The sequence below is a fragment of the Rattus rattus genome, chromosome 2, assembly GCF_011064425.1.
Source record: "Rattus rattus isolate New Zealand chromosome 2, Rrattus_CSIRO_v1, whole genome shotgun sequence".
NCBI classification, from domain to species: Eukaryota; Metazoa; Chordata; class Mammalia; order Rodentia; family Muridae; genus Rattus; species Rattus rattus.
The window spans coordinates 218,402,580-218,423,488 of record NC_046155.1 but is presented as its reverse complement, the minus strand read 5'-3'; the positions used below and the strand labels follow the sequence as shown (position 1 = coordinate 218,423,488).

Genomic DNA, 20,909 nt, shown 5'->3' with positions numbered 1-20,909 from the left:
TTATTCCCTCTCCCGGTTTCTGGGCAACATCCCCCATCCCCCTCCCCTTCTCGATGGGTGTTCCCCTCCATATCCTCCCCCTATTACCACCCTCCCCCCAACAATCATGTTCACTGGGGGTTCAGTCTTGGCAGGACCAAGGGCTTCCCCTTCCACTGGTGCTCTTACTAGGCTATTCATTGCTACCTGTGAGGTTGGAGCCCAGGGTCAGTCCATGTATAGTCTTTGGGGTAGTGGCTTAGTCCTGGAAGCTCTGGGAAAGCTTTACTTTTATTTATTTATTTTGTTTTATGAAGACAGGAGTTCTCTGTGTAGCCCTGGCTATCCTGTACTCCAGCTTAGACCACCAGGCTGGCCTGGCACTCTCAGAGATCTACCTGACTCTGCCTCCAGACTGCTGGGTTCCAAGATGTGTGGTACTACTCCTGGCTAAGAAAAAAAAAAAACTTTAAATATAACACTTATTACTAAGAAGATTTTTATTAATGTAAAGAGCATAAGCAGAAAAGTCGAAACTTAACTTATAGATAAGAATACAAATTTCATAGCACAGTATGAGTTCCAAAAGCAGAATTCCGAAGTTCTGTATCAGAATAAGTCAGTAGGGTTATTGGAATGCAGGGCTTTAAGCACTGGGTCATCACAGTGCTACCAGGATTATTTAGCCAATATCAAGGCATAGGTTTTTTGTTTTTGTTTTGTTTTTTTTTAATTTAATTCATTTACTTATCTTTCGTTTTGCGTGTATGTGTTCCTATGTGTGGAGGCCACAGGCTAACGTTGTGTATGTCCTCCAAACACTTTTCGCCTTAACGTTTTCTGAAATAGGATCTCCCACTGAACGCGGGAGCTAGCCTGGGCTCTGCAGGCCTCAAGGTTCCTCCTGTCTCTGTTCCCTCAGGGTCGAGGTGTCCGCTGCCACACCTGCCTTTCCCCAGGGGTCCTAGGGGATTGAACTCAGGTCTTCCTGCTTGTGCAGCAAACATGTTACTAAGCCAGCTCTCTGACCTGAGAAGCTTTGGAAAAGTCCCATGTGAAGATGATAGAAAAGAAGGCTCTACGGACAGTTTGGTAGAGCAGTCATTTGAGGAGCTGACGGTTTAACAATGAGGTTTGTGGACAGATAATTATGGCGTCAGCCAAGCTGACTCTTCTTCACCGGAGTATTCCTCTCGGACTGGCAAGATCACTCGGCAGGTAAAGGTGCCTGTCACCAAGCCTGATGATCTGAGTTCGATCCCTGGCACCCTGTGGCGGAAGGAGAGAACCCACTGCCACAAGTTGTCCTCTTATCTTCATCCATGCGTGCACATGCACACATAGGCACAAACACACTACACACTCACACATACCACATACACAGGAAATTTAAAAAGTAAGTGTAATTCTTTATTGAGCACAAGGTAAGACTGTTCTGTGTATTTAATCAACACAAATGCTTACCAATAATATTCTGTGCAATTTGCCATTCGTAATGTCTTAAGCTCTGATAATAACCCTAGATGAAAATACCATCCTTCCCTCCGCTGTCCAGCCGATCAAATCGTGGTGTGGACGTCTCCCCTTGTGAGCAGCTTTTGCCTAGGGACAGGAGGTTGGCAGTTGCAGAGTTGAGGGTCTCCGTTGTCGTGCTATTCTGTCGGGTTTCCAGAGTCTAGGATTTTACAGATGTTTTGCTTCCACTGCTGTTAGTGGTTGTCTACAACTGGAGTGGGAAGTGCTATAGAAGCACGTTGTTATTTCCTGTTGAAGGTGTAAGCTAAGCAACTCCAAAATACTAGACCTTCGCTTAAATAAATCACGTCAGGAAGGTATCCAAATTGTACGTCTCAGCTCTTTGGACCGATCCATAAGATGTAAAGTGCGAGATGGCGCTATCACTGGGGGAGACTTTACAACGAATAAAAGCTGACGGTTAATGAAATGTATAGTGCCGAGATAGAACAGTGTGTAGCAGTTAGTAAACATGATGATGTATCTGGTTTGTGGCCTGAGGACACGGACTTAGGGCGTACATGAGTACCGTAAGTACAGATATAGAAGATGAAGTGCCCCTGGATCTGGGGCTAGAAGCCTGTCTCCCGTCCCAGAGTTTACCATTGGCTGGTGTGTAACAAACAGGGGCTTACGTTCCTCAACTGTGGCTACGTATCACCAGATAGTCTGGGGAGAGAAGGAAGAATTTTGCTTCATGCTTGACTCTCGTTACAATTCATTTTCTTTCTTTTTTTTTTTTTTAAGATTTATTCATTTATTATATACATAAGTACACTGTAGCTGTCTTCAGACACACCAGAAGAGGGCATCGGATCTCTTTACAGATGGTTGTGAGCCACCATGTGGTTGCTGGGAACTGAACTCAGGACCTCTGGAAGAGTAGTCGGGTTCTCTTAACCGCTGAGCCATCTCTCCAGCCCCACAATTCATTTTCTAAGAAGGGAAAGAACATTCCCTTAATTCCTCGGGGGACAGGGGTACACTGCAGACATGTGAGGAACGGCCCTCTGTTTTGAAAACGAGAGTCAGTGGGATTTATTGCCGAGTTCTGTTTTATACCATCTTCTCCTTTAAGTCTGTACTCAAGCCTCAGTATTTCAGCGAAGACCACCCTGGCTTGTTTAAAATCCATCAAGACCCGCCCACCTCTCTTCCCATCCTCTTCTGCTTTTGCCAAGCTCTTCTTTTACCCACTCTCCGATCTGCCACGCAATTAGAGTTTCTCACCACATAGTGTAAGCCTGAGGCAGCATTTAGTGGGTGCTCCATACCTACCTGTTTAATGAATACATCCGTGTTTGCGGTCCACTACTGAGTACACAGAATGCTGTGGGTTGTACAGGATTGATTGTATTCGAGGCCTGCCCGCTTGAACCGTCTCTACTTTCATTTGGAAAGTTGTGGTGGTGACATTGAATTTCAAAAACTTGTAGATGGTGAACAGGATCGCCTCTTTCCCGAACTCTACCTGTCTCTAAAGTAACACACAGAGCAAGGTCACAGTCACCTATACATCTGAGGGCGGACTTTGTTCTCCATTTAAGAGAGCAATATAATTGGTATTACAGCCCTGGTTGTTACTCATTTGTCCTGTAACACTTTGATGACTTTGAAGTGAAGCCATGTAGAAGACTAAAGAGCGCAGAGCAGAATTCCTGTGTTAGATAATGATACTTAGTTTCTCTGGTTTTTGTTTGTCTGCTGTTGTTGCTCAAAAAGTATGGTTAAAAGGATCAGAAAGTTTGAGGGGCCCCCATCACCAAGCTTTCCCTGAGGGGAGCCTCAAATATAAACTGCTATCCTTTGACTAAGATCCTTTGTTATAAAGTACATGTTTTGAATTAGAGGATTATTACATTTTTCCATCCAGTTACAAGTCTGGCCCCAAGCTATGAACTAAGAGGTCCTTTAACTTGCTTCACAGACTGTTCTGTGTGGAATGGGGTGAGGTGTGGGGCACTTTGGCTCCTGATCTGTTTTCTTCAGTTTTTCACACGTATGTATCTCTTTTCCTCCGGGATTATATTTCCCTTAATTTCCCTTCAGTTACATTGAGCTAAGGAGTAATCCAGATAATGCTTATTTAAAACTACTACCCAGTAAAGCCGGGGTGGGACTGTTAGAACCAGGCTGTTAAGTAATTACTGCATTTAAAAGAGATTAAAGTAATTCCAGTAATGTATCTAATTTCTCCTTTGGAGTGAGGAAGTTAAAGGGTTTTGTTTGTTTTTTAAGAGTTGTGTCAGCTAGATGCAAATGAGATCCCACTTCCCTAGACCCGAAGCTGAGCTTGGTAACTAGCGAAGGGTGAGAAGACAGGGCACCCTCATTTGCATAAAAATGCTACAAAGTCATCTCTCAAAGCTCCCTGGTGATTCTGTTCTAAAGCTCTGCTGCCTTCGGGAGAGTTCCCTTGGTGAAGAAGGCCGAGCCTGGGGGCGTGGCTGGGAAACAAAGGTTGGTTCATTTCCCCTGTATCAGTTCACATCCCTCACACCCAGAGTGGGATTACACTCAGACTAACTGGCTCCTGTTTAAAAGGAGGGGGGAAAAATTAATCTGGACGTACACAGTGGCCTCGGGAAAACGGGGCATACATTTGTTTCATCATGATATGACTTCCAGGAAGCCAAATTATGTGTCTAGCTGTGGACTCCAGACAGGAGAAACTTCTAGTGTGTGAGGAGGAAATGAAATGAATGGGCACCGGCCCGAGGCAGAGCGCTTGGCGCAGGGCTCATGCAAATGAGGACCGTGATTGGCTTTCTCTTTCCGCCCGTTGTCGCTGGCTTCTCCCAGCCTTTCAGATTAGGTTTCCGTGGGAGTTTTTCTGGTTCAAGGATTGCTAATGGTTTGTAACCACCTGACTATAAACTTGACCTCAGAGTTACAGCCGCTTTGGCAGTCAGATGTCGGAGGACTGCCACCTGAGGAAGAAAGGTGGACTCTGGAGCCGTGGGGACAGTTAGCCACCGACCCACCGGACCCAGCTTTTGTTTAAAAGTGACTTCTAATTCTGAAACCTATGTAGATGCTGCAGAGAGGAAATGGTGGTCTTCATTAATGCAAAGATTAAATCTTTCTTTAAACTTTTTAAGAAGAAAAGTAAGTAGTTCTGGGACGTGTGTGTGTGTGTGTGTGTGTGTGTGTGTGTCTGCCTGTCTGTCTGTCTGTCTGTCTGAGTGCTGAAATCACAGTAAAAGAGCTTAATAGCCTTAAATTAATCTCTCCAGTATACCAGGTCATTGAAACGCCTTGGACAGTATTATGTGCCCTTGGTCTGTCTTATTTATTTATGTTTGGGGTTTTACGTGGCTTTATTTTTTTTTTATATACTTCTCAAAAGAAGTCCTTTAAGGAAGGGGAAAGTCTTTGTGTGTTGGCTCTTTGCCTTGATAGACAGTGTGTGATTTCCGAGTGTTCGGCTGGATGGGTGGTTGAGGTACCAGCCGGCGTGTACTGGGTCACATATTTCTGATGGGGATGATCTTCTAAACCCCCCTGGCATTCTGTGTTATGGATTTCAGAGCTCGAGGACAAACTGTCTAGACGGATGACTGTCATAAAGCAGTGGGCTTTTGTGTTTCGGCTTCGTTGTGTACCTCCTGTCAGTTTAGATTACATTAATCTAGTCCCTTCTTCGTGCCCGTGAAAATTTAATTTTACAGTGACACGGATTTTTCTTTTTCCTATGAACTTATTTCTGTGTGGCTTTGTGTTGCCTTCTGATCAGTGACACGACCTTGATAAACGTGCAGGGAGGGTCTCTGTTGTACACAGGGATCGGAGACTGCAACAAAGGACAGCTCTCTCCTTCCGTTCTTCCGACTGACTGATACTAATCTGCCCTGGCAGGAGGCAGGTACAGCGGGAAGAGGCTCTTTCAGAGGAACCAGTTTGTACCTGTGCCCTGGGGCTGATGGTACAATTACTGGGGCTCAGACCGCCAGCACTTGGATTTGATTTGTAATGAGCAAAGAGGGAAGCGTCCCTTTTCCATCTAAGGCAATTAAAATTCTAGAAACATCGCAATGAATTCTGTGTGTACTTTGAGGGGCCTCTGGCCCCTTGGAGCTATGTTGCTCTCTGAACCGGAGAGCAGAGGGAAGACCACGCTTTAGGGGTTTGTACATTAAGGCCAGCGGTGTTAGGAACCGTGCGGAACGCGTGTGCAGTGTGTAAAATAGTAGGGGCCTAGTTTACAGACCAATCTTTGTCAACCATTACGAACAGAAAACAGCGTTTCTGTTTCTTAACTCTATGTCCGGCTCTCAATGTTGATTACCACTTAGCGGATTATGGAGAAGGTAGCTTCTGTAAGTCTTTAGCTCCATAGGCCTTTAGCACGTGGTAACTGCGGGAAAAATGGTTAGTCGGGTGGGTTTTAGGTGTGTGGGAGCCAGGCTAAGGAAGGCGCTGCTCTTCCGTGGAAATAGCTCTGGGAGCTCCTTCAGAGTTCACTGTCTGCGTCACAGCCTTGCTTTGAGCAAGTTACTTCATGAGCACCCTTAGTCCATTCGGGCTCCACGGTTGTAGTCTGAGCTACTTGTAGGGTATGTTTAGTCAATTTTTAGTATGTTCAAACAGAATCACTAGTTCATTGTTCATTTATTTTCGTTTCCATGTTCTTCTGAGATCGTGTTTTGTCATCTAGTTCCGGGTGTGCACTGTCCTTCTGGACAACTGTCCGTTGCAGGGCACCGTCAGGGCAGACCTACCTCTGACTCATAACATTTCCCGGCCGAACATGAGTTAGATTTGCCTCCCAGGTAAATGCCCAGTTCAGAGGCTTGCTTCTACCTACATCTGGTGTCCTCTGCCTAAGCGTGTGCAGATACACGGCAAGTATTAGAACGTTGCCGACGGGCGTGTTTGGGTGCCGCCAGCTTCTAGACAGCCACCCCTGCTCTAGAGGAGTCAGTGTTGATGGGAAATACAGAACAAAGAGATCCCGAGCCCTAGCAGAGTGTAAGGAAATTATCTCAGAAGTTCATCTTAGACTCCCTGCCTCTGCTCGTTTCCCTCCTAAGCAAGGTTTTGGGCTGTTTTTGCATTGAAAGATTTCAAGCGGATTGGTTTGTGTTAGACAAAGTCAACGTCATTAGACATTTTAGAAACATTGACTACAGAAGTATCCCGTGCAAGCATAAGTGAAAGGGTTTTATAGCCCAGAGGGCGTTCACACCGCACATACCAGGTTTTAGAGTTTTTTGTGTGCACTTGTAACAGTGGTGTTTTTTAGTTATTCGATAGAGAAATATTTGATGCCAACCTCACGGTGGGGGGATCTGTTCCGACCTTGTACAGTCGGTCAGTTTGAGTTCGTTGTGTACAAAGAGGAGTGAGAGGTCGCTGTCAAGTTTGCCCATCACTCTTCTCAAACAGGAGCGGAGGAAGAGCTATGATTCGGGAACACAGGAAGCTGAGCAAACATGGTTATGAACGGTGTCGTGGGGTAGATGGACAGTTTTCATCTTGTCTCTACTGATGTAGCTCAGTGGATGAAACAACCCCCCCCCCCGCAGCCTGAGATGGAGTCTCCCCAGAGGTCGTTCCTTTGTGTTCCTGTCAGATTCTTGCCTGTGGGTGTGTCAAACACCACAGTCTCATCTTCCTCTTGTTTATGAGGCAGGGTCTCACTCAGAGTATTCCAGGCTGGCCTGGAACCCAGAATGTAAGTCAGGCTGCCATCAAACTTGTAGCAGTCCCCATGCCTCAGCCTCTCGATGGTCGGGATTAAAGGCGTGAGCCGCCATGCCTGGTGGCCACCTCACCTTAACGTCACAAATTCAGAGCCAACAACTCACGTGTGAATCTCTTCTCTTCCTCCGCAGCGGTTTCCAACTTAGACGAGGAGAGCCGATGGACCGTCCACTATACGGCGCCGTGGCACCAGCAGGAGAATGTGTTCCTCCCCTCCACAAGGCCCCCCTGTGTTGAGGACCTGCACCGCCAAGCGAAGCTCAACCTCAAATCAGTGCTGAGGGGTAAGACAGTGCTCTGGGCTCGCTGGGCTGGGTCGGCTAGTGGTTAGGAACTGACAGCATCAACTTAATCTGTAAAAGATGAGGTGTAGACACTGAGCGTCTCCATGAATACAACCGTACGTATGCCAAGAAGCTTCCGGTCCTTATAAGACCCTGTCTTTTTACTGGCTTGCGCATCTGCCTTCAAAGCACCCAGTGATGCTTAGAATCCCTCCCGTGCGCTCCGACCGCCCGTGTTAATCTTATCCAAATAAACCTGCCGACATGGGATTTTGCCACTGCCTTTTAAAGCTGTTGTAGGTATTGAAAGCAAATTTGCTAAAGCTGGTGCTTTTAAATGGAATGTTCTGTTTGGTTAATGTTAGATGGCGGCGGGGGGGGGGCGGGGGGCGGGGCGGGGCGTTCCTATATGTAAACTTTGACATGATGCTAAGTAATTAAGGTATCAGAATTGGGTAATGCCTAGCAGGGGTCTTTTGACCATAGGTTATGTTGGCAGTGGCTGCCAGGAAGTACAAAAGGCAGGCATCTCTACGGAGATCAGAGATCGTAAGACTCCTAACAGATGAGTAGTGGGAAGGGCCTTACGAAGACGATAAAGTGGGAGGCCGGGGGATTCTTCTGAGGGAAAGGGTTCACTTGGAGAGACTTGGAGAGACTGTAATAAAGCAACACAGCAAAGATCTCACCCTCCAGCGCACCATTCCTCGAAGGTCTCTCATCACGTGACATTTGGGTCGTAAATAAACCAAAGAAGTATTTGCGGTTTACTTGACTTTCGATGAATCTGAACACCGTTTTTATTACCCAGCTGTAGTAAATTTGAAAATTGGATAGTTCTGTCACTGACCCAAGGAGAAAGCAATGTGAGGAACCTCTGGCTTTGTAAGAACTGTTGCTCATAAATCATTTGTTAAGTGGTTTGCTTGTTAATGTTTTAGCACAGCGGTACCAATGCATGCCTATTAAATAGTTTATTGCGATGGTTTTCAACCTGTGGGTCACGACCGTCAGGAAACACGTGTTTTTGATGTTCTCAGGAACCCTCAACTGCAACTTTATTCTCATTGCTACTTCATAACAGTAATTTTGCTACTGAGCCCCGTCTCAATTCCTGCGACCATCAGAAACGTGTTTTCCTATGGTCGTGGTGCACAGGTTGAAAACCGCTGGTTTATTACGATGCCAAGAACTAGTTTAAGCCCACTGAATGTCTCGTCTCACTTAACTCCATAGTTATTCTAGTGTTCCCTCTGCACCTGGATGAAGCCGTAATTCACAAAGGTAAACCTGTCTGTCTCCCCAACGTGAGTTGTAACCACCAGGACTTAGACTTGGATCCCCTTAGGCTGTGGAACTCATCTCTCTCTCTGAAACTGACTTCAACAGCTGTTGACTGGGAATCATTGTTCTGAAACAAGTGTAGAATATGAAGGCCGAATCCTGACTATCCTGGAATTTGCACTTTGTAGTACAAATCAACTGGAAAAATTCTCAGGAGATAATGCCCAAAACTGTTCTTTGGGAATGAAAAAAAAGTCAGATAATTTTTACTGAGAGACCCACAGACAAGCAGTAGATTTACCATAAAATTACTGCTAATTTTTTTCTTCCTTGAATTGTTTTTACATCTGTATGATAGATCATCTGACTATCACCTGTCTGTCTGTCTGTCTGTCTGTCTGTCTGTGTACATACATATGCCACAGCAGATGTGTGTAGGTCAGAGGGCAACCTGCTAACTTATGGAAGCGGTTCTTCCCTTTCACCATACGGGTCCTGGGGAATCAAACTCAGGTCCTTAGGTTTAGTGGCAAGCCCCTTTTTCTGCCGAACCCTATTACCCACTTTCTTTTCCCCTTAATTTTCCTAATGCATAGCTTATCTCATGGGTCTTGGAGTATCTTGTTTTAGACTCTAAAACTTGGTGCATTATCAGGTTCTTTTTTTTTTTTCATTGAGCCAGAGTAACTCATATGTTTAGTGACTGCAAGCTTGAATGAGAACAGCCTTAGTTTTGCTCATTTGCACGGCCTTGGAGTTCTACTCTGAGCTGAATCACCTTCACAATACTGATCGCATAGTGTACTTAAATCCAACTGTAGCGGAGAACCGTTCGGTCGCCAGCGGTTCATCACCACTCAGTTTCAGCAGGAGCATCTCTACTTTATCCTCCGCCAGGTAATTAATGGGACCGTGGCGGGTTTCCCAGGACAAATCCTAGAGGCAGCGCCTCTCTCAGATCTCTCTGCCCAGCGCCTGAGCAGCCAAGCACTGGCTTGCAGAGAGCTTTCCCGTGAGGTATGCTCGAGTCTGAATATCCAGGCCCACCCATTTTGTTGACTACTCTCCAGGAAACTATGCCTCACTCTCACGTTCATGTATTTTCAAGTCCCGCATCAGGGCTTTCCTTCCCTTAGAGGACTGAGCATCCGTCTATCTATGGATTCTGCAGAACCACACACGAGATACCATCACCCCAGGGTTTTGCCAAGACTTGAAATTTTATTTTGAAAAGATAATTCCGGTTAGTTGGGTGTTTTGTTTTGTTTTAAAGCCTGCAACAGTTTCGAGAGATGTCCTTTTTTTTTTTTTTTTTTTTTTTTAAAGATTTATTTATTTTATTTATAGGTGGTTGTGAGCCACCATGTGGTTGCTGGGAGTTGAACTCAGGACCTCTGGAAGAGCAGTCAGTGCTCTTAACCGCTGAGCCAACTCTCCAGCCCCAGAGAGATGTTCTGTTCATAAAATTAATAACCTTGGAAAATTCTTGGACTACACCTTTTAAAGGCTGGATTTTTAAGCCTCCTTCTTGAGGTTTTAAATATGACTTTGCAAATCACGGCTGGATAGGATGAAGTGACAAAGACAGTTCATATATACATACATATATATATACATACATATATATATATATATTATATATGAATACACTGTAACTGCCTTCAGACACACCAGAAGAGGGCATCAGATCTCATTACAGATGGTTGCGAGCCACCATGTGGTTGCTGGGAATTGGACTCAGGACCTCTGAAAGAGCAGTCAGTGCTCTTAACCGCTGAGCCATCTCTCCAGCCCCCAACAGTTCTTTTCTGTTCTGTATTTACTTGTGATCACTTTTGATTCACTTAGAACCTCTTCTCTCCACCCTCCCACCCCCACCCCCACCCCATCATCTTAGCAAACTGAAACAAAAGCACGGTGTTCATGCAGGCCAGTGAAGGTTCAGAGTAGCAGGGAAACACTGGTGAGGACATCACAGCACGGACACACCGAGTATCTCCAGGTTTGCATAGAGGGCAAACTTGGCCTTGTGAGTTTAAGTTAATTCTCCCAGAACATTTTTTTTTTTGCTCAAAAATATAGAAAAGTGTATAATTCTCTGTAGCAAACAATCCTATTTTGTTCCCCTCTAATCTCTCTGCAACCTCGTCTTTAATTTTAAAGACGGTGTAGTGTTTCTTTCTTGCTAAGAGTGCTGTCTTCTTATCGCTTAAGTACTCATGAATTATTTTGTCCCTTTCTGTAGGAGAGGAAGCTAGGCTGGCCTAGTGATAAGGACAACAAAGTGCCAATGGCCGAGGTACAGTGAGCACTAAAAGATCAACAAATAAACCCCAAACGTATACTTCTCAATGTAAACTGGAAGGGTTTGGTGGTGGGTCCAGTGGCCACCGAGGAAGACACACGCTTATGGGAAATTGTGCTGAGCAAAAGTTAGGTTTAAGTTAATGTCCAAAGCAGGTGATTGCTGCAGTTGCTGTGTGAGCATCCGCTTTGTGCTGGCTTGTTTGCCTGCCTGTGTGTTCAGTTCTTTATTTAGACAGCGTCTCCTTCTGTTATCCAGCCTGTCCCTAGACTTCTCCTGCCGAAGCCTCTCCCATGCTGGGATCATTATCCTCTGCCTCTATGCCCATCTTCATGTGAGGAGTTTTGAGTGAACCGCTCTCCAGTTTTAGGGGCTCAGTTTGGTGTCCCAATGACTCAGGCAGCTTTGAGGTGAGGGGTAGCAGGTGCGCAGGGAATCTTGAAAATGGAAGTACCAGGAGGCCCGCTCTCCAGTTCTCCACCAGCCTCCTAGTTCGTCTTTCACTTCCCCACTCCAGACAGACAGGTCTTTCCAGATGTCTAATGCTGTGCATGACACATCTGGAGGCAGGGGATCCCTTGGGCACTTTTTTGTTTAAAGATTTATTTATTTTATTTATATGTGAGTACACTGTACTTCTCTTCAGACACTTCACAAGAGAGCATCCCATTACAGATGGTTATGAGCCACCATGTGGTTGCTGGGATTTGAACTCAGGACCTCTGGAAGAGCAGTCTGTGCTCTTAACAGCTGAGCCGTCTCTCCAGCCCCCTTGTGCACTTTCAATGCTCAAAATGTAGCAAAGACGATTTGTACTCATTGTCAGTCTCTGGGCAGCGTGATAAAACATAGTATCCATGTTTTTAGATCAAATGCTGGTTTTCTCCACCTGCTACTCATGATCTAGGTTATGAATCACTACCCTTGAAGATACATGTTACCTAGATCTGAAAACAGTATTTCGATGTTTGTTTGGTTTGTTTCTTGGACTCCTGGATTTCTTTTTTTTTTTCCTTAAAATTTTCTTATTTTTATGTGTATCAGTGTTTTGTGTACATGTATATCTGTGGATCACATGCAAGCTTGGTGCCTATGGAGGCTAAGAGAGGGCATTAAATTCCCTGGAGCTGGACTTATGGATGGCTACGGGGCCACCTTTCCAGCCCCTCGTTTTATTTAATAAGACATCTGACGCACAGAGAATAGGGAGGCTTGCAGATGGATTCCATCGTCCATGAAGAATTAATTCTCTTAGCACTGTGCTGAACTCCCAGATTTTACCCCTTTTTTCTCCCAGGGCCCAGGGTGTGGCACTATTAGAAGGTGTGGCCTTGTTGGAGGGAGTGTGTTACTGTGGGAGTGGGCTTTGAGACCCTTCTCTTGGCTTCCTGGAAGCCAGTCTTCTCCTGACCCCAGATGAAGATGTAGAACTCTTAGCTCCCCTCCAGCACCATGTCTACTTGGACACTGCCATGCTTCCTGCTAAAATGGTGATGGACTGAAGCTCAGAACCATTAAATCATTGCCTTTATGCAAGTCGCCTTGGTTATAGTGCCTCTACACAACAATAGAAACCCTACCTAAGTCAACTCCATAGGTACATGCGCCTTTATGACCTTTACTGGAGACAGCTTTGATGAAAGATGCCCTCTCGATAACAATGTTTTATCTACACGGCCTTTAGTGTTTCCGGAAGAGTCCCAGTTGAGCGGGAAGAGGGCACTGGAAGCTAGGGAGGGATTGGCTCCGAGAGAGCAGGGTCCTTGTTTGTTTCTCTACAGTTCTCAGGCTTCATTTGACAATAATGAGCATATTAGAGACTGAAATAAAGGCATCATGTTCAAGTCTCCAAAAAGCTCAACCCGGGAGATATAAATACAGTTTCTCACAGTATGTTTAACAGACAGTTTAGTCACTGTATCTGTGTACACTGCTGCCTGAATTAGTTCACAGAGCATCTGCTGTTGGTGTCGAGAATGTTCTTGTAGTCAAGAGTTCCTTGCTGAGAAATGCATTTTAGCAGGTTTGCTTGCTCTGTGGCTCTAGACACAGGAGCGCAAGCACCCGGAAGAGCATTCGACTTGGCCTGTGATCTTTTAAAGTCAGAGTCACATTCATTACGTCTGAAAGGACAGAGCTGTGGATTTCTGATGCTATAAAGAAACTGCTTTTCTCAGACGCTTAGCGAGAAGTGTATGCATTCACACGTCAGCCTGTTTAAAGCTCAGCTTTCTTCAAATTGTGGACCAGGTTTCTAAGTAGATTCGGCCAGGTTTCTGAGTCCAGTTTTTCTGATGCAATAGACCGACAGTTGTATCCCTCTTACTGTGGGCAGTCGGGTCCCTGAGACCTCACAGATAATATTTTGTGTCTTGGGCAGTAGATTCTTGTCTTGGAGATCCTGTAACAGGAATCTCAAAATACCTGCTCCACGTCGTAGAAGAGGTGTCTGTGGGACGAGGGGTGCATTTTAATTTAGTATGGTGACACACAGATGTGAGTAGAACATAGGCCCTTTTCTGAAATGGCTGCCATGTTTTAGTGCTATCCCATCATGCACTGTGGGAAGAGGGGTGGGAGCGGGAAGAGGAGGAAGAGGAGGAAGAGGAGAGATGTAAGTTGACCTTGAAAGCTATAGTCATGATGCTATGGGTCACGTCATCCCCATTTCCCAGCAGTCTCTTAACAACACTTACAGTAGAGATCTGGCAGGCGCCCGTCTGTCTGATGGTCAGCCCTCTCTCATTCTGTAGACAGACACACCAAAGCCCTGAGAAGCTGAGGGATGTCCCCACTCTGCAGACCTGTTGTGATCTCAGCCCCCTGGGCATCGTGAGGAGACTTGTATGGCTGCCGTCGACTTCCTGAGAGCTCACAGGGACGGGGCTCACCCTGGAGTTCAGTGTCCAAGGCAGGTTTGGTTACTTGAGGCAGTTCCTTTAGGAGATTCCCATGAGCTCATCGTTGCCTCAGGTAGCTTTCACAGTTGTTCCTGGAATCTCCTTTCCACTCACCCAGATTTCATTAGCATTCGAACTGGTGCAGGAGGCACAGAGAAGGACTGTGTGGTATCAGGTGTGACTGGTGCGTCTTGATGTTGTTTGGGGCTGTTTCTAAGGTTATATTCGGCTCTGGTAGCTTGATAGACTTAAAATGTGTGAAGTACAGATTACAGGGGAAATTCTGAAGGCTTGGAAATTGTAGGTAAAAGATTTATCACTTGTACTTGGTACTCTGCCTAGCTTCTGACTTCCTGAAGAGCATTGAGATATCAACAAAAAAGAAAAGAAAAGAAAAGAAAAAAGCAGAGTATTGCTAGCTAAAGAAAAAACATGCTAAGTTCTGTGAGCAAGTAATTTATTTACAGATTGTTCAAAATCATGTTCTAGGGTGGTTTTCTGGTTCGTTTTTGTTCGTTCGTTTCTGTTTTTGTTTTTAGATCGGGTCTCTACAGCCTAGCCCGGTTGTGAACTCGCGTCACAGTGAACAGCCTGTCTGTCTCAGCTTCCTGAGTGCTGGGATTCTAAGCACACAACGCCAGGCCTGGTTTCCACCTTTCTAGTTTAAACAAAAATGGGCATAAAATCAGGGCAGAGGTGGCCATAAAATACTCGTCACGGAAACCCCACAGAACGCAGGCGTGAGATACGGCTCTCCTATTTGCTTCAAGCCCAGCAGAGATGGATTAGAGTCTTGCTCTGTGGTCTCTGATTTGGGAGACCGAGGTTCGGATCTGAGAGTTGTTAGAACACAGCAAGGCCATCTCGGGAGTCATCTCTCATTTTTGTTCTTGGCTTCTGGAAAACAGCTTATGGTTTTATCTCTCTGTTTTTTTTTTTTTCCCCCTAGCTCCAAAATTCTAATTGGCTCGACTCCGTGAGTGTGATAAATGTGCAGATTATTGTCGGAGGCACATACCAACTGCTGCGCCTAAGCCCTGACAAACTGTCTAAAATCAAGTTTCTGTTCTCATAAATTTTTTTTTTTTTCTGGGCCAAGTATTGCAAGTGAGTCACTGGGCTGGATATTGCAATACAGCCAAAGATGAGTAACTGTTGTTTTCTTCCAGCAGCTTAAACCAGGCGGAGAGATAAGACCGTATGAATAACTGGTACGCCATGTCGATGGCAGTATTACTGAGCCTCTCCCCACCCTTGGGTGTAGGCTTTAAGACATGAACTTAATCATTCCTCTGCTTTGTTTGAAAGTCTTTTCCAGCTCCTGTTCAGATCTCTAATACCACAACCCGTGTGAAGTGACCCCTGCTGTCTGTGTCCCTGTACCAAATCACCTGTTCTCTTTCATGTGCCTCTCAGACCCTCTTGTCTGGTCTTTATCGTTTTTTTTCAAACAGGGAAGTTTGATAAAGTTCTTTAACTAGCATGCTAGTTTGCCCCCACTCCACCCGCCACTGTGCATTCCAGTCCAATCTTTGCCCTTTTGAACCATGACCTCCTGGCCACCTCCCACTGTGCCTCTTTGATAGTCCCATGAGTATCTGAATCTCCACAGAGCTCTCCCGGACTTCCCAGTGGCCCCTCTTTGTCCTTCCACAGGTTCCCACAGAACCTTATAACTCTCGATACAAACAACTTTAAAGCATGGAGTAACTATGTTTCCACATGTTTTCACCCGCTAAAGCAGGAACTTTAGTAACAGGACTTTGTTACTGTGTGTCCTGTGTGTCCTCAGCCCACAGTCCAGCATATTAGACTAGAAATGCTACTCCATTTGTGGAAGCCCGGTCATCTAGAACTTCAGGGAGCAGAGTCAAAGCCACCAACTGTAAGGTCATGGTAGCAGGAGTGTGAATGAAGAAGGCTGGGGGAGTGGATTTCAGTTAACCCTGCGAGCCTACATTGTTTTATATTTCTAGAGGGCTGCAGCTGGAAAAGGTGCAAGAGAGCAACTGTGGAAGGAGAAAGTCTCGGGGATGGGGTGGCCTCCCTGGTGCTTATAACTGGAAGAGTTTGAGGCTGTTGGATGGGTTACTTGGAAGCCACCTTTGAAAGAGCTGCTGAAAGGCTGTGAATCTGGGAACAGTGTATAGCGCCAGAGGTGTGACCTGTGTTTTCTTAGACAGTTGGAGAATGGTGTTTGAGTTGGAACAAGAGACCATGCGGTTCCCTTAAGAGAGGTGCCGGGGGCTTGGTGGAAATACAGCTCTACTGTATTAATTAGCCGGCCAGTGAGAAAGGTGACTTCAGTAGCTAATCTGTGCCCAGTGCTTGTAAACTGAGTTAAAGTGACCTTTTAAAGGACATGATAATGTAATTGAAGCCACTCCTCTCTTTTTTTTTTTTTTTATGCCTTTGGCGTGCGTTAAATGTGGAGTTTTTGTCTCTAGGAAAAAATGTTTGACATGAAACAAGGCCTTAAATCCCTTATTGAGAAACAGGAGCAAAAGACAGAAACATGGGGCTAACAGAACGGAAACTGTGGAAAGTGTGCTGATTAATGTATCCCCTTGGACTCATGTCCTCTAGTAACTACTTCATATACAGTGACCCTGAGGAGTGCCTTCCTTGGTGTAACCTGTGAGAGAGAAGTCAGGCGCTGGGAAAAGTAAGCTTTTCAGTAGGTGAAGAGGACTCCCTTCCCCCATTTTTAATGGCGACTAGCCTGCGAAAGATTGAGCCCACAAGTACCTTCAGACACTCTGGGCCTGAACAAAGCAGCATGGAATGTTTCAACAAAGGCTTTTTGTTTCGTTTTCGCCCACAGTCAGTCCGGTGTCTCAGCGATTCTGTGCTCACTCCTGATAAAGTAACTTGAGTGGCTTCTGTGCTTCAGTCAGTGTGGAAGGAAAATGCTATATTGAAGGACCCTAGATAAGGTCTGCCCTGGCTCCCCCCACGGCCCCAGTGTCTGGTGTTGGCAGAGAATCCCCACCGGCCACTTGATATTGGGTCCTCTGCAGCTGCCTGCGATAGCAGTCGGGATTCTAACGCGAAGCGAGATGGCCTTCACCATGGCTTTTCTGGCTGTGCTTGACTGGGACCTCCTGACTTTTCCACCCTCATTTCAATCAGATCCCGCTCTGGAAGCCTTCTTAATTAATTTGGGGATGCGAAGAGAAGAGGCTGTAAAAATTGGCCTTCTGCGATGGTCAATGACATCTTAATAGTGATGCTCTTGATGGCGTGTTTAAAAAAAAAGTGCTGAGAATTAATCCAGTGGCTTAAGTATTGGTATTTTCTTACTAAAGTCCCTTTCCTGCCTCATTAACTATGAAGGGGGATATTAATAAAAATGGCTTTAAAGCCTTTGAAAGCTTTACTGCCAAATATTTTCTCATATGTCTGAATTTAAAATTGCATATGGATATATGTGTATGAATACATACATACATACATAAGCATACATATGTATGAAATTATTTGTATGTCTGAAGTTGCCTGTGGTGATTAATGTCGGGAGGGTGATACTGGTCCCAGCACAGATAGACAGTGCGTGTTAACAGCTAAGTCCGCACTTTCCTTTGACTGTTGGGCTGATGGCCAGCAAGCAGTGTGTTCTACGTCTGGGACCTCTGCCCTCCCCATCTTAGTCTGTGTCTTGTTGAGTCCACTGAATGAATCGACATGAGAACTTGAGTAGAATTGGGTAGAAATATGTTTTGGCTTGTCTCCTCAGCAGAGAGAGCCAACTGTTTGTCTGGTGGCAGTCTGTCATTGTCTCTTCTCCTGCCTTACTCTTCTCTTAAACCTGACTGATGGTTTCTCTGGAAGTGCGGTTTTCCCTTGGACATCTGTGTGATCCGGCTGGCCAGAAAGCTTCTGGGGATTACCAGTGATTCAGTCAGCTGTTTGGTTTTAGCGTCTGGATGGTTGGTGCGTTGGTTTTTTTGTGTTTTTTTTCTTTTATCACTGACAAATTGCATGAAGTAAAGGACTTAGGAAGGAGATTTATTTTAGCCCAGCATTTCAGACGGCTCAGAACTGCATTTTCCTCCCTAAGCCAGGAGTAGTAGTAGTAGTGAGGCAGAACATTTTGGTGACAGGGCACTTGGAGCAGGCTGCTCACCTCACAGTTGAGAGAAATGGAGAAAGAAAGAGGCTAGGAAACAAACTGTGCTCTTCCAAAGGTCAGGCCCCGTATTTCACCATTTCTACTACCTAAATGGTCCATTCAATTCAGAACCAATCAATTAACCAATCAATGGATTATCCTCCTATTGGTCAAGGCAGAGCCCCCACTATTGGGACCAATGTTGGGGTTTAAATCTCTGCTCTCGCCTGGACAAAACACACCAAGCCAACATGGTTCCATGTGGAAAGGTTTAATGGGGGGTGGAGAGGAGAGGAGAGGAGAGGAGAGGAGAGGAGGAGAGGAAAGAACAAAGAGAAGCAGCCCCTTATATAGTATCTGGCACAGCTAGCTGTTGCCAGGCAACTGTGTGGTGGAGCACACCTGGCTGTCCCAGGTAGCTGTGGGGGTAGAGCTTAGACAGAATGCCAACACCCACAATCCTGTCACCTCCCTAAAGCTTCAGGTGGAGCCCTGTCTGGGGACTAGTCCTTTCACATATACATCTTTGGGGACATCTCATTTCCAAACCCTAACAGTCTTCCTGAAGTTCTGAGACTAGATTTCTTTTGGTAGATAACCTGACCAGGCACTGAGCGTCATTACCCCATCCCATCTAATCTCGCTCTGTTCTAATACTATAAGCTTTGAAAGGGCCAACTTCCTGGGAGGTTCTTACATTCCATATTGATCCTCATCCCAACCCGTGCCCTCACCACCCTGAAATGTGTAGTGTCCTGAGACACTGACTACCAAGTAACCAGACAGGCCATACGCCTTGGGTAGACTAGGGTAGACAGTCTGACCAAGGCCGAGTGATGGGATGAGTGCCTCTCTTGTGGTCCCATTAAGGGTACACTACCAAATGAGTATAGGAAGTCTTTTGTTCATAACTTGCTCAGCACCTGCTATGTATCTACAACTGAATGAGTTCACTTAGGGCTTAGAGATCTTAGGAAGACTTGGACATTTCCACTTAGAACATGGAAAGCCATTGGCGAAATTAGAACCCAAGAGTTAAATAATCTGACTCATTGTTAAATGGCTCCATTTAGCTCTGTATTGAAAGTTTGTAGATAGGGGAACAGGGATGAACAGTTCTCAGCTAAGGCATGCTAACAGCCTTCAGGAAGCTGCCCCTGTGTTTGGAGTTGATATTCAAATACAAGTTAAGACTGCCACGCGCTTGAAGGACATCTTGACATGTAAAACACCCCTATAAGTAACAGAATTAAAGCCTTTATTTGAAACAAAACAGGAGATAAAAGTAGATGTCAGATGCAATGTTATTCTTCCTTACTGATCTGTAGCTTGTCAGCCAAATTCATCTTTGTCCTCCTGTCCTCTTGCTAAGTTATTAAATGAAGTAAGCTCATCTCTCTCCTTTTGGGACTTTAAAAATTCTGCGCGCATGCGTTGTGTGTGTGTGTGTGTGTGTGTGTGTGTGTGTGTGTGTGTGTGTGTTTTATGCATGGGCAATCTTGCTACCCTTCCCCCTTGAAATAATTCCCTGGAGACACAGGATGTCTCCAGCTATAATAATTCTACTGTCCTCTTTGCGGGAAGGGGGTCCCTGCTTGATACCTCCTCCAAATAGAGAAGGCCTCTGTTTTGTCCTCACCTAAGTGTCACCGCACTAGCCACCTTTCATTTTGTAGACAGTTACCTGCCTCTGAACCATGTTCTCAAATGGTGGTCATGGGCTAGTAGCCTGAACATCACCTGGGGGCTTGTTAAGAAATGAAAATTGTTGGACTCTGACCTAGACCTACAGAGCCATGGAGCAGGGCTGCCAATGCCTTAATGAGCCCTCCTGGAGATACAGAGGCACCTCAGTCTGGAGAAGATTGTCCAAGTTAGGTGACCTTACTTAATTAATCAGCTGAGTTGCAAGTGCTATGAAGGTTAGAATAAAGCCCACCGCCCAGCAGGAGTGACTTGAGAAACTGGACTTTCCTGTCTCTCTGACTTGTGTCTAAGCCTGCTTACTCTGTTTCCCCGTCAGTTAGCTGGCCTCAGGAGCAGAAGAGTACTCAGAGGTTTACTAAGAAATGGATGGAGGGGTGGTAGAGATGGCCTGTCATACAAAAATGATGTGCACAGGTGAAAGGTTGGACTTAGATGCATGGCTGTAATCCCAGTGTTGGGGGGGCAGAGATAGAAGGACCCTGGCCCTTGTCAGTTAGCCGCTCGCCCAGATTGGTTTAGTGGGAGCTTTTATACCTCAAAATTATAAGGTGAAGAAAGTGATTGAAGAGGAGAGAGAGAGAGAGAGAGAGAGAGAGAGAGAGAGAGAGAGAGAGAAAGAGAGAGAGAGAACCCCTGTCAGCAGAATCATAGACTTGCCTTCCCCTACTTTTCTCCAGAGGCAAAGCTCTGGCAAACTTTCCACTCTCAGACTGTGTCAGATTTGGCCTTCTTAGGAATCTCCTCCTCCCTCGACGCTGAGTATCCTTCTCTCTGATTGGTCTGGCTTTCTTCACCCCAAATGAAGCAGATCTTACTCTGTCTGTGTATGCGTCTGGATCAGACACTTAGTCCAAGTCCTTCTCCAAAGCCATACTTGTTTGTTTGTGTGTGTTTGTTTGTTTTGATCTTTTCTGTTTTCTGTTGCTTTGGATATTTATTGTCACTGAAGCGATGATTGATGAGGGTCTGATCTCTGCGTTCAAAATACGTATATTGCATGACAGCTCTGATTTGAATACTTAGAATACACAAATGTGCTTTGATGCCATCATTAAGTTACACAACATCTCTTTTTTTTAAAAATATTTTATTTGGGGTTGGGGATTTAGCTCAGTGGT

At 45.5% G+C, this 20,909-nt stretch overlaps 1 protein-coding gene across 2 annotated transcripts in view; it reads left to right on the top strand.

Annotated features, from left to right (window-relative positions):
* Nhsl1 (NHS like 1) overlaps nucleotides 1-20,909 on the top strand; it is a 132,557-nt gene that overhangs the window by 63,887 nt on the left and 47,761 nt on the right. The window contains exons 1-2 of one of the 2 annotated variants that reach the window (XM_032894948.1): nucleotides 4,080-4,602; nucleotides 7,332-7,484. In XM_032894948.1, the coding sequence (XP_032750839.1) occupies nucleotides 4,545-4,602; nucleotides 7,332-7,484 (211 nt within the window). In that variant the 5' untranslated portion in view covers nucleotides 4,080-4,544. Of the gene's footprint in view, nucleotides 1-4,079; nucleotides 4,603-7,331; nucleotides 7,485-20,909 lie in introns of those variants that run through there. The other variant, XM_032894947.1, reaches the window with a different exon arrangement.